General features: G+C 37.2%; 1 protein-coding gene across 5 annotated transcripts in view; it reads left to right on the top strand.

Annotated features, from left to right (window-relative positions):
* LOC113231081 (protein prickle-like) overlaps positions 1-13,904 on the top strand; it is a 423,515-nt gene that overhangs the window by 310,339 nt on the left and 99,272 nt on the right. For all 5 annotated transcript variants that reach the window (XM_026465249.1, XM_026465248.1, XM_026465251.1 and 2 more), the window contains 2 exons: positions 1,809-1,922; positions 2,028-2,156. In XM_026465249.1, coding sequence (XP_026321034.1) covers positions 1,809-1,922; positions 2,028-2,156 — 243 coding nt within the window. The remainder of the gene's footprint in view (positions 1-1,808; positions 1,923-2,027; positions 2,157-13,904) is intronic.

The raw sequence follows: 13,904 nt of genomic DNA, 5'->3' as shown, positions 1-13,904 counted from the left end.
AAACTAAATCAAGTATGGCAACGAGCTCAGTATGTACACGGCGTGTCTGATGTTTAATATAATAATACAATATAAGACAGCGTAATGTAATATAAGAGAACGTAATGAAAATGCTACGTGACCGGCATTGTTACGACTTATATTACAGCACAGTTCGTTATGTTAATAGATATAAATGCAGAAAGCTTTACTGGCATTTAGGACGACGCGGACGCGTATTGTTGGAGGAAAACGAGGAGGAATATGTGGATACTGAAGTCCGAAAAAAAAATTCAACACAATATTTTTTTAATAGGCACAGGCTTGGCCTCATCCCTCTTTTTTATGATATCAAGTGACGGACGAACAAATCGTGCGCCCGATTATAAGCGACACGCCTATCCATATCAGTTGCAGTGCCACTTAGAGCTTTTAATCGCAAGATCTTAGGGGCACTGCCACTGCGCCCGTCACCCTGAGACATAATTTGACAAGTCCCATGTGCCCATAATTTCACCAGCACCCTACCCTTCAAAACCGCAACACATGAATGCTGACATTACTGCTTGGCGGCAGAAATAGGTAAAGTGGCAGTATTCCCTGGACGAACTCTTTCACAAGGAGCTCTACTGCTACAAAAATCTGATGTTGAGGCATGATGTGACAGATGATAGTACGCCTTTTATTAAAAAATGTCAATTCACTATAACAGCCGTGATAGTGTAATGGTTTGACTAACCGTCTCTCAAGCCGAGGGCGTGGAATCGCAATCAGGTTTTGCACCTCTGAATTTTTCAGAAATAGAGTTTGTCACTCAAACTAAATTTAGACGTTTTTAATACAATTATGTTTATTACGTATTGGGCAGTAGTCGCATAGTATTTCTCAATTAAGAGGTCGACGGGTCGAATCCCTGTGGCAGCATGTACCTGGGGTTTTAATTTCTGCATGATATAAATTTGTGAATGTTTATCAGCGATACTTCTCGCTGACGGAAAATGAAAACATCGTGATGGAAGATGTACGTCGAATAAGGTTCACAAATCTTCTCCTTAGAGCCCGTACTAGTAGTGGGACGTATAATGTAATGACGGTGACGATGACTATGATTTATTACACACATATCTCCCACTGGGGTATGCAGAGGCTATGTACTATCACCCTCGTATATTCCTCCTTCATTTCCTCCACTTGAATCTTCATCTGTCATCGTCATTTGAGCTGGCCTTTCTATGGGCATCCCCAATCTGTTAGAGATATGTACGTCATAGCTTCTATAATTTTTTTGTTAGCCTACCAACTTTCATCTTTTTCCTATGACCTTACAGTCGAAGCATACTTGTTTCTAGTCACTTCACAGCTCTCCATTCTATCTCTAATGCTATCATCAGAGGGATCGCATGCGCTAAGTCGAGACTTCTGCTGCAGTCCATGTGAACGATGGTTCCGAATTAAAAGCAGCAATGGACATTCTTAAGAGGATACATGACTTTTTTTAGTAAGGGCAAAAAGTGACAATTATTAAGTCTCGACTGCAGGCATGCCATCTGTTAGCCGCCTAAGAATACCATGTATTCATTATTATACCAACCTAAGAATACCGTGTATGTTATATATATATGCTCAATCCGACATTTATTAAAATATCGTTTGGAGCGTAGCTATGGATATGACACCATAAATAACCTTATAACACGGTAATAAAGTTTGCTACACGTAGCACACAATGTGCTACGAGCTACGACAAAATCGCCTTTATACACGTGGCAAGAGTGGATTAATTGGAAATATTTGCAAGTATTAAAAAAATCCTATCTCTTATTTTCCAGGTGCATCTGTACTTCTCAGCGCTGCCGGAAGACAAGGTTCCGTATGTGAACAGCGTGGGTGAGCGGTACCGGCTTAAACAGCTATTGCAGCAACTACCACCGCAGGACAATGAGGTACCACTCTTCATAACTACGTAACATACACAAAATCTTCAGAAAAATCTCATGTTTGAGACCAGGTGTAAATGTATAACACATTGTAAGTCCTTTGTGTTCCAGGTGCGATATTGCCACGCGTTGTCGGATGAGGAACGTAAGGAGCTGCGTCTGTTCAGCGCTCAACGCAAGCGTGATGCGCTCGGCCGAGGGCAGGCGAGGCAGCTGCATGCGCCCGCGCCCTGTGATCGGGTATGTATTGTATTTTTAATACTTTTGACAAATAACACTTTTTGTAAACGACAGCCACTTAAAAATTTAGTCAACCTCGAATGAGCGTCTTGTAGTTAGCCTCATAGACGTCCTTGACGGTTTCTCCGGAAATGAACATTGCCATTATCGACATGCCTGCCAGACGGGTTGGCGATTGTGTTGAAGTCGCAATAAAATAAAATTAAAATGAGATCGCAGCATGGAAGAGAACGCGTATACGCAGGTAAGTCATGTATGCACATTTTTCTAATGTAATATATGTAAATATTCATCCAAAAAACTTGTATAAAGGTAACAATTGCAAGTAAAAACAAATGCAAAAGACGATCGTAATACTTAACCTGTACTTATATTTTTCTTTCACTCTTTGCTATAAATTTTAACGACTACATTACTGAATAATTAAATCCAACAATTCACGACGAAAACGTACACCTCACTAGAACATCCCCATCTTCCCCGAGTCTCGTGATAGCCATTTGTAATTAAGCGAATCAATTTACTTGATATTTTCATCAGCCCTTCTTGCGATGCTGCCGTCGTCCAGTGCATTTGTAACTTCATCCCCTTTCATATATATTTAGGGGCGTCTGTGGTACGACGTCGTCTATATATTTTTTACTCTGGTGTTGTATAGATGTGACACTGTCGTGTGTTTACCTACCTTAAACTCTGTTGGGAGTTGGTAAGGGCTTCCCACAGATTCAATTTGCCGAAATGTGCCAAACAACCACGCCAATGACTAGGTTTCCATTTCGGGAATTCCCTGTACTATGAGTACCAGAATAATTTATTAACTCCGAGTTGCGACCAGACCAGGACCAATTTAGAAAAGATTTTTTTCGCAATTTAACCCAATTTTTGGGAATTAAAACCAGGGTACCAACTCAGCCGATACCCAGGTCGTTAAGTCGAATTCATGCCTTTGAGTTGGTTCGACGTTAAGATGTTTTTTTTTATAATATCACGTGACGGGACGAACAAGTCGTGCGCCTGGTGGTAAGCGCCACGCCTGTCCATAACAGCTGCAGTGCCAAGCAGAGCTTTAAATTACAAAGACCTGAGGAGCACTGCCGTTGCGCCCGTCACCCTGAGACATAAGTTGTCAAGTCTCATATGCCTGTAATTTCACCAGCACCCTTAAACCCTTAGACGGGAACGCAGTAATGCTACTGCTGCTTAGCGGCAGAAATAGGTAAGGTGCACTTCCCCGGACGAACTCTTTCACATGGAACCCCACTGTTTCTAAGCTGACACAGCCCTGACTCGCTTACGTCTAACTTAATATTACCTACAAATTTGCTACAGTTTAAAAATAAATAAATTTTTATTTTTTATTGAATTGGTTTTAAATTATTTTTTGTGAAATTGCTCCACTAGTTTGTTATAATTACTTATTTGTTATAAGCATATCGTACCAGACACGTCTGCTAGTCTGAGTCTGGCACGGTAAGCTAAAAGACGTCGGTTCGAATTCGGCCAGATCGAAGGAATTTTTTCTGAGTGTTCGATCCTTGTATTAATAATAATAAATAAATTTGTTTTTTCATATTAAAGTTCCAATCCGCGATCATTTTTATAGATGTTTAATTGAGTTACATGAAAATAGCTATTGAAAAATAAAGCACACTCTTAGACGCGACTGTATTTACACCAACAAGGCCTTAATGTATCTTAGCAACGTACCAATGCAATAGCAACTGCTTTTTCAAATTTTTAATCTCAAAATAAACAAAATATGTTGCTCAAACAATGTGAGGGGTAAAATAGAAAACACTACAAAAAAATCACATGTATCAATTGCAGCCTGTTCTGCTACCCCCGTTCTACAGTGGCATGATTTATTGCTCTGGGATTAAAACATTGCCAGCAACAGAGGGGTAATGGTCCGGGCTTATTAAAGAACAGACAGCGATATCTGGGTAAGAAGCGGAAAGTTAAAATGTTAAAACAAAAGCAGAGCGATAGACGCGCATTGGGAACTCGGCACCTAAAAATGACTGTACCTATATTTGTGAATAATTAGCAGCCTCTCGCCAACAGTGAAGGGAAATATCGTGATATCACCTGCACCGGTATCGAAGAGGATTCTTCTTCTTCTTATCATATCGATGGCGTACGCTATAATGCGTAAGGTATTAGCCGATTGTTGCCATGGTGCGCCAGAAGTACAGGAAAGGAATGGTACGCAGAGATGGGCAGTGGGTTAAAACCCAATCAATGCGCGCGGGTTAAAACCCAATCAAGTTTTGGACCTAACGATCTTTTGTATCGAATAATTTCAATAGAAAGTCAAAAGTTGATCTTCTACATTAGAAAGATAAACGTTTTGTAATAATATCATCAGATTTGAACAAAACTCCATTTACAACAAATATTTAGTTTAAATATTTTTTGCCCTCGATATTGGGCATTAAAGGACTTTAACCCGATTTAAAACCGGCATTAACCAAGTGCCGGGTTAAAACACGGTCATTTGCTTAACTCTGATGGTAGGTCATGCGGGTGGATCCTTTCGTACATCCCTTTCGTGCCGAAGAAGATTCACAGCAAAATGTGTAGAATTGTGGCGTCTAAGACTTATGTTGCAAATGTTCTATAACACATCAATAGCTCCAAGGTAGGCCAGGGCTGGTAACTGTAAAGATATCTAACTGGGTGCTAAAACTTTCATCGATTTCTCATAGATGGCTCTACGACTAAAAAGTAATTGAAAAAACCAAATACAAAGATACGACGCAAGCACTTAGAAGAATTCGTGAGGTCGGCTGGTTCGTTCCGTGGCTTAGTTGGTATAGCGTCTGGCACGGTAAGCTAGTAGACGTCGGTTCGAATCCGGCCGGATCGAAGGAATTTTTTCTGAGTGTTCGATCTTTGTATTAATAATTATAGGAAACCAGTGGAATAATTTCACAATAAATAATTGAATATCAATTCAATGAAAATTTACCCTACAATTGAATAAGAAAAGTACAAGTAATTCCACGTATATTAACAATTTAGAAATATAAAAATTCAAAATCTCTCGTAATTTAAAAAACATCTGTACCACGTTAGCCTCTCCCTAAAAGCGAGCCTTTATGGAAATAAAACATTCTTCTCTATTAATCTTAATCCACCATCTCTGTTGTGTACAGAACATAAACAAACATACATCGCTCTTTAAATTAAGTGACCTATAGGTTCACTTAATCCATCGTTCTGAATTAATCCCTATACCTAGGTACATAGACGCGATTACGCGATTTACAAATAAGAATTCGTTATAGGTAAAACTGCGTTGAGATATAATATGTAAATTTTAAGCGACTGGGCCCAACAGCGGAGCCTACAGTTTTTACGGTCGCCAATTCCTACAAAGACGACAAAGTTAATTAGTAATACCAATCCGAAAATTTAATTCTCAAAAACTTTTCCAATTCCAAAAATTAGTTAAGACGAAGGTAGATTTAATTCCGCTGCTTCCCCAGATATTAAATTTAACTTCCGCACTTCCAATTACTGGTCCACGGTTCGACTCCCGCCTGATGTCTTTTTTAATCACCTAACTTTTTAATTTTTCGCTTAGCGTTGCCGTTTTGACTTTATATCTACTCGTTTTTTGTGATTTTTCATAATTTACTTTGTCTTAATTACTTCATAAAATGTCTTTGTTAATTATGAAGGGATGGGAAATAGTATTTTGACAGTGTAGCTTCGTGAAAGTGTAAGTCAAATTTATATTAAGGCTAATTTTCTTGAGACATCGTGAGGGGCAAGAGACTTGATTAGCACTACTACATACTAAGCAACGATTGAGTTGGGAGTAGTAATCGTAAGTGTTTTAAGTAAGTAAAAGATATAAATTAAGGTACTTTATAATTACTAAAGCGCAACCGAAAAACAGAGGAAATTATTACAAAATAAATAAATATCGACACACATTGGTAGTTCCCTACTCTAATGCACCGTAGTAGCTTCGTAATGCAAATCAAATGAAAGCAATTACACTTTCTGTCAATTTGCTCCAAGTGAGAACACTTTTACGACTACCAACTGGATGCTGATAATCAAAAACGTGTCAACCAATATAATCATAGTTTTGCGAAAATGGCACCTGAGATGACAACAGCAACAGTTTTCATTTTACGTAAATTTTAGAACAAACAAAAACCACGAAAAAGTTTAGGTACCATCCACTGTGGTAAATCACTGTCTTGCTACATTTGAGAACAGAACTGTTTTTGAAAAGCAGTACTACGGCGGGGTCTCCGTATCTTGAGTGCCTTACTGCGCTATATTATTCTACTAATGTTCAAATATAACGCACTTAAGTGTATTAAAATTTATAACAATCATGTGAAAATTTGAAAAAACAAATAATCGTCAGAGTTGTATTCGAACACTCAGTGATGTCGGAGACGTTAGATACGATATAGGGAACGATAAATCTTTAAAAAGTTTACCTTTTTAAACCTTCAAGATTTTCAAAACCTCCAACCGTGAAACCAAACTTATAATAACAAAGTCATTGTAGCATAAAATAGCCTTTGTAGAGGCACAGAGATCTTAGAACGGGCACGGTGCCCCCTTGGCCAATTAGCGATTAATGTAGTGGAAACACTCGCTTTTAACGGCTTTTCTGCGATTGTTTCGGAGACACTCTTTGATTTTATATAAGTGTTTGGTTCCATTGTCTTAACGTACTCTAAATATAATTGAATCAGTATGAGATTTTTGGAGTAAGTGAATAGTAAAAACAGAAACCTACTTTCAACAATGGGTGATTATGGGTTCAGCCAACCAAATATCATCATAAGCATGTAAAATAATAATAATAAAAATAAATAAATATTAGACAACATGACATACGTTGCTCTGATCCTAAAGTAATTAACTAAAGCACTAGTGTTATGGAAATTGGAAACAACGACGCCGACGGTACCACAAACACCCAGACCCGAGACAATATAGAAAAGTTAGTTTCTACACTGACCCGGCCGGGGATCGAACCCGGGACCTCAGAGATGGCGACACCATGAAAACCTGTGTGCAAGCCACTCGACCACAGATGTAATCCATCAATCAATCAATCAGCCTATTGCAGTGTGGACTGCAATAGGAGATTTATATTACATCTGTGGAGATGTAATATAAATTTGGTATTCAGTTTTTTAGAGATGTTACTTGTTTATAATCATGTTTTACGTGTTACTCGTACGATTTTATGATTTTTCATAATAAATGTTCAATGACTTATGTCCCGCGCCTGACTGATGCAGGTCAGATAATATATTTTAAAAATTAGTATCATGAAGAAAGTGATTATTCCACTGTTGGTGAACACAGGTCTATAAAGTTTACATGGAAATCAAAACAAAACAACAATAAAGTACGTTCTGAATTCAAATTATTAAAGATGACAAACTGAACAATTACTAGACAATGAAATTTGCATTCGGGAGCATTCGGAAATCCGAAAATTGCCGAAAGATACAAAAATGTTCTCAGCTTGCGTATATTAAAATATTCGTATAATGCAACAGTGGACACGGTGAGCCGTCATCAAATATCTCAAGTATCTTAGCACCGCTAGGCGGTAGAGCGGTTTTTACGACGTCACCGCAGCTGGTGAAAGTTTTAAAATTAAACGTTGTTGCTTAAAAGGACAGATTAATTAGGCTACGATAGTAGATATCACTGAAAGTCGATTGGAGTGTTTTCTGTCTCCTCATCATCATCAATCCTTCTTTTGTACCTGGTCTTGGGCCTAGTATTAACGTGGACTGGGGACGAGGGTGTTTTCTAGTGCTTGTAAACCGGCTTAATCACAAATCTACGTAATTTAGAAATCAAAGTAATAGGTATGTGCTTCCAGAGGATTCACACCATCAACGTTCTCAACTGAGAAGCATTTTTTTTCTACCTTTTGACAGAATTCGAATTATAATTCATAATCATCATGATAGTTATAACGACAATTATTTTGATGAATACACTTTGATAATTATTTCGAACAAAACAATGCTACCGCTAGCAACGTCGTGTCATGCGTTTGTATCAGAGACGTAACCTAACGTGTCAAATATCAACAAGAAAAATCACAAACCAAATCATTTTCCAAAGATTTTTGTTTGTTTATTTAGTTTTCTCACTCTTTATCATTTCTAATGAAAAATTTAAAAGACACATTTTTTTTTTGAGGATAATCTATGAACACCAACCATTAGCAAAAATATACCACTTATAAATGTGCCTAAAGACCCATTCAAGAAGCATTATCACACCATCTTGATATACATTCCATACAGTTTTGTCTTAACACATCGTTATCACCCCAATAAGTTATCCAAACTTTCTGCACCTGTTTTCACGCGAAAACTCCAACCAACTACAAGACAAATGTCGCAACTTACAGCGCCCTCTATGATTTATGACCCCCAATCAGCGCGGCGTAGCACGAGCCTGTCACCTACAGATGGCGTGAGTTGTTTATTGGTCGCAGAGATTTATAGCTAGGGCTGTTACTTTTATTTGTTATTAATGTTTTCTCTGCTGTGAAGCTACGAGAGGGTCAGAATTTTACTGTGAATACTGCAAGTTTTTATTAAGAGAATATTATGGGCTAGTTCAGCGGTGCAATTCACAATATTTCAACAATAATAGCGTTTTCGTGGGATACTGATCGAAACGAAATGAGAATCCAGTGAAATAATGGAAATTTGCTAAAAATTTTGATGCAAGCAAAGGAAGCCACTCTTTGTAATTATTTCACACTTCACGCCTACCGATGTGCGCCAAATCGTCACTTGCGCACCGGCGGCGGCGTGGTTGGCGTGGGCGCGTATAATCGACTGCATATATTTTTCAGATTTTAAAAAACACTAAAAACATTGTATATATTAATTTTTGCATACATTTTCAACGTTTTTTAAACTTGAACTTGTAACTGCCTGTGTGGTTCTATTACCAGCGGGAGAAACATGTTTATGGTCTACTTTGGCTGTAATTTGTGTGTTTTCATGGTACCCGCGACACAGAGTTTTCTAGTGCGGGCCTATGACTGTGTGCGTTAAAAAAAATTAGAAGGTAATATGAGTAGGTACCATGGAGTTTCACAATCCCAGTGCATTCTAGCGTCAAAAATAGTCAATGTGCTTCTCCATTTTAATTAAGTATAAATAAATACACATGGACTGAAATTTAATTTATTTTAAATGTAAGGAATTGTTGTATTTAAATACAGTAAACAATTAGCAAAGTTCAATACCGTAAAGTCGTAAAGTGTGACCAGCGTAAAGTCGGTGTGGCGAAAATTTGTTTTATTTTATAGCTACTTCTATATGGCGTATGTCTACTCACGCCTTCAAATTACCAAGAATTTTTCAGCCAACTATGTCTTGAACAAAACAGTGTCTAGACGAGAACCACACAATATTTCTTAATCCCATTTTAGCCAATTACGGAAGTGAAGTATTATGTTAACCACCCTCTGTGAATTTAATGGCCCATTCTCAGCCCACACGTGGCGACATCTCGTGATTTATGCTGGTAATACATTACGGGCAAAAGGGGTACCTTCACGTAGAATCAAACTAGATCGAGGAATTCTTTGTTGTTTAATATGTCAATAGCTTCTAATTATAATTAGAAATATTTTCTTCTGATTTGATGAATTCGGCTATTCATACTACTAGCTTCGATTTTGCAAATTTTCATGAACTAATCCTTGAATACAATCTACTAAGTCTTCATCAGTTTGTTTATGAAATAATGCACTCGTATTATAATAATCTCAGTACAGAGTACTAAAAAAACCGACCTCAAAAGTACGTGGAGTTACATCTATTTGCCAAGTTGTTTTGACATCGGTTACCGGAAAGTGCGCAAAGCCGGATACATCCCCTAGTTCGCCACTATACGGGACTTGACACGGGAGAGAAAAACGCCTTGAATTGGATTGGTTTGATCATAATATGTACAATTAAACCAAAAAAAAAAAAAAAATTTTAACAAATTTTTCCTTGCTTTGGCGTTATTCTATTTTACAGTAACAATGTTTTTATCGATTACCTGCGAGACAGGCTTTGCCTAGTGCAGGAATCGTAGGAAATTCTCTGTACGCGATATACGCTACAATTCAGTTGTGTTACCTGGTTCTTTGTCGTAACTAAATTGTAATGTACCTGCACAAGTTCATTTGTAAAAATAAATTATTTTGTATTTTGTAATTGCTCCTTATAATAAGATTTAGGCGCAATTTATAAAAATGAAACTTCATGCGTGAACAGCCGTTCTTAGAGATGGATGATTTTCTTCAAAAGTAAATGGGACCACTATGAAGGTACCCTCTTTCCAATAAAAAAATAATCATGAAAATCGGTGCACAAATACCGGAGTTACTGCGTAACATACATGCAAACAAAACAAACAGTTAAAATTGAGAACCTCTTTTTCAAGACGGTTAAAAAGGTATACAATTATTATAATTTAAAGTAACAAATGAGCTTCAATATAACAATCGTTATAAACTGACACTTAGTATGTTTAAAAACCCTTGGATAAGATATTATATATGTACTAATTACTATAACAAACCTTTGAAGATATCTTTGAAATTAAAAAAAAAATAAATTCCTAAACTAACGTGTCAGACAACCACACTAATTGCCGCGTCCCAAACTAGGATTTTTTTATAACATCAAGTGACGGGATGAACAAGACGTGCGCCTGATGGTAAGCTATACGCCTGTCCATAACAGTTGCAGTGCCACTCAGAGCTTTAAATTGCAAAGATCTGAGAGGCACTAGCAATGTGCCCGTCACCCTGAGACGGTTGACAAGTCCCATGTGCCTGTAATTTCACCAGCACCCTTAACCTTCAAAACCGAAACACAGTAATGCTGACATTACTGCTTGGCGGCAGAAATTGGTAAGGTGGCAGTACTACCCTGGGGGCCTACTATGAGCTTATAAGCAGACAGCCAAGTTCCTTGCAATTCACTTGAAGTGGTAAACCTGAATTGCTTAAATCGTATCATGACCTACACAAAGTTGAACGGGAATGGCATGGCAGGATGATGAGTTTTACTTTTTAAACGTTAATTATTGTCTCTGGCTGGCTGACATCTAACAAGAGCGAGATGGAACTACATACTAAATCATATGAAAGAAATAGACAAATGTACTATCCCGGGACCGTTTAAGCACTATTAACCGATTGTGTTCAAAATTTTTAATTTTCGGTTTTAGTGAATATTTATATAAAAATACAAGTTGAAACGCGTTAATTCCTTGTGGAATGTGATGTTAGTATGTATTTTATATTTGTCTGACGTATTTTTACACTCATTTACCGCATATTTCGTAATTTTTAGCTAAAATTCTTGAGCTGTTCGCAAGTTGCCCTTGAGCACTACCGGCCCGCCCGCTCGTGTAGGCCCATTGGGAGCGCTTCAATTTGCCTCACTTAGGTAGACTAGGTTTCTATGCGTTATTATTCTAAGCTCAAACCTATATTAATTCAGCCAGCACTAATACAAACAATAATGCCTAGTCTACATCCCTCCTCCTTACAACTGAACATTCCTAGCCACATAATGTTCGGAAGCTATCCTGCTCGGAAGCCATCACCTTACCAACAAAGAAAACCACCGAGGAGGCTGTGGCTTTAATCTGCCAAAAACCTACCTAAAAGGACAGACTAAGCAAACAATTCAACTATATGTACTCATTACCTATCCCAGCTTGTGACCTATCACAAATTCGAAAATTTTTTTGTCCGAAATAACGTTTGTTCGAATTTTCGTTACACCGAAAACAGAATTATAACGAAACAGGTTGTACTTTCAGGATATGTTAAATATTTATTGCAAAGTCACGATTAGGTTCGGTTAGGTTAGATTAAGTTAGGTTTAAAAGAAAAAACATTTTTAAGTCAAAATAACTTTCGAGGTTATGAAATTTCGACCAAACGTTATTTCTAGAGAATGTCCTCCTATCCTAGCTTGGCTGAATTCTACTAAAATTCTTTATTTCATTTACAAATAAATAATCTTCATCGTGCACGCTGCTACGACGACATCACATGCCTGAACATCCATCGGATGCTCACTGGGTTACATCAACATAGATCTCCCAGCTGCCTTAGTCCTCGTCCTGCAGCTATCCACGTTCCATCATATATTCTCACTTTATTAGGACAAATCAAAAAACACACAAATTATCCTAACAAAAATAATATCCGGGATAAATATGATATGATGATATATCATATTGAAGATTCATAATAATTAAACAAATACATTTTTCCCTTGAATACAGATAGTCCCTGTTCATTTGAAGGAATGGTCAACAACTATACACAGATTAATAACTGTACGTAAATTATTAATAAGTGTGACAATGCAAATAAATAAATAAATAAATATACTCATAAAATCAAAATTAAATAAATCATATTCATCCAAGTTAGCAATCCATCTCCTCCTGTCCTTGTATGTTAGCCTCTATCTGCATTCACCAGAAAGACTTCCATCCTACAATATTGTCATCATGGTCTCATAGTTTTCTCCATATGAAAAACAAACACAAAAGATTAACAAACATACAACAACAAAATATAAATAACTTATCACCGATTAGATAATAGAAAATAATAACAAAAACCTAATAGAAAATCCCTACACTATCTACCGAAGAACCTCTTCATCCTATTTACATGAACTAGATCCTGCCTACCGGACCTACTTCTATTCACACTTATTGGCCTCACAATATAATTAACCCTACTCAACCGATCTACTACCCTATACGGCCCTTTAAACAATCCTGCTAACTTTACACTCCTTTTGGAAACCCTCCTAGGACAATATATCATTACCAAATCCCCTGGCTGATACACATTGCGTTTCTGTTTTACCTGCGCCCTTGCTATTCGTTCCTTAACTACATCGATCAAGGCTGCTTGTTGTAAAACCTTATCTTGCAAGTTCTCTGCAACATTGATACAATTAATTCTCAATCAAATAATTCTCAATATGACGCACATAAAGATTATCTACCGAACAATACCATATATGGCGACACATTGAACTCCTACAGCCCCGTATGTGTATCAAAGGCAGTTTTCTCTTTCCCTTCTTCTAAACCTAATTGCCAATACCCAGAGTTCATATCTAAATCTGCGAAATACCTTGCACCTTGTAAACAACTTTATTAAGTTGTTTACAAGGTGCAAGGTATTTATTTGTCATCAAGTGATTTTCATTGTGTTGTCATTTGATTTATTAATCATCAAGTCTCGGAATAGGGTATGAATCGTTTTTAATTTTTTTATTCAAGGCCCTATAATCAATACCAAATCTCGGCGGCCAGTCCGGTTTATCCACCAAAACTACCGGAGAAGCATATGGACTTTTCGATTCCTGAATTATCCCATACTTCAACATTTCTTCCACTTGTTCCTCAATAATTTGCCCCTGTTTAGGGGAGACACAATATGGCATTTTATGCACCGGTTCCTTATCAGTGGTTTTGATTTCAACCAATGACTGCTTAAAACACCCTAATTCACCTGGCGCAAAAGAAAATGTGTCAAGGAATTCTAATAATAATTAATTCAATTCATTTCGCGTTTTTTCTTGCAAAGAATTATCAATATTAAATAGTATTTGTTTCATATTTAATATTTTAAACCTGTGGTCTCTATTTGCTTCCAACAAATCAGCAAAATATAAATATTCGGAC

This window comes from Hyposmocoma kahamanoa, unplaced genomic scaffold (assembly GCF_003589595.1).
Source record: "Hyposmocoma kahamanoa isolate Upper Pololo Valley unplaced genomic scaffold, ASM358959v1 64, whole genome shotgun sequence".
NCBI classification, from domain to species: domain Eukaryota; kingdom Metazoa; phylum Arthropoda; class Insecta; order Lepidoptera; family Cosmopterigidae; genus Hyposmocoma; species Hyposmocoma kahamanoa.
The sequence above is the reverse complement of the archived record's forward strand: the minus strand, read 5'-3'. Positions and strand labels throughout refer to the sequence as shown.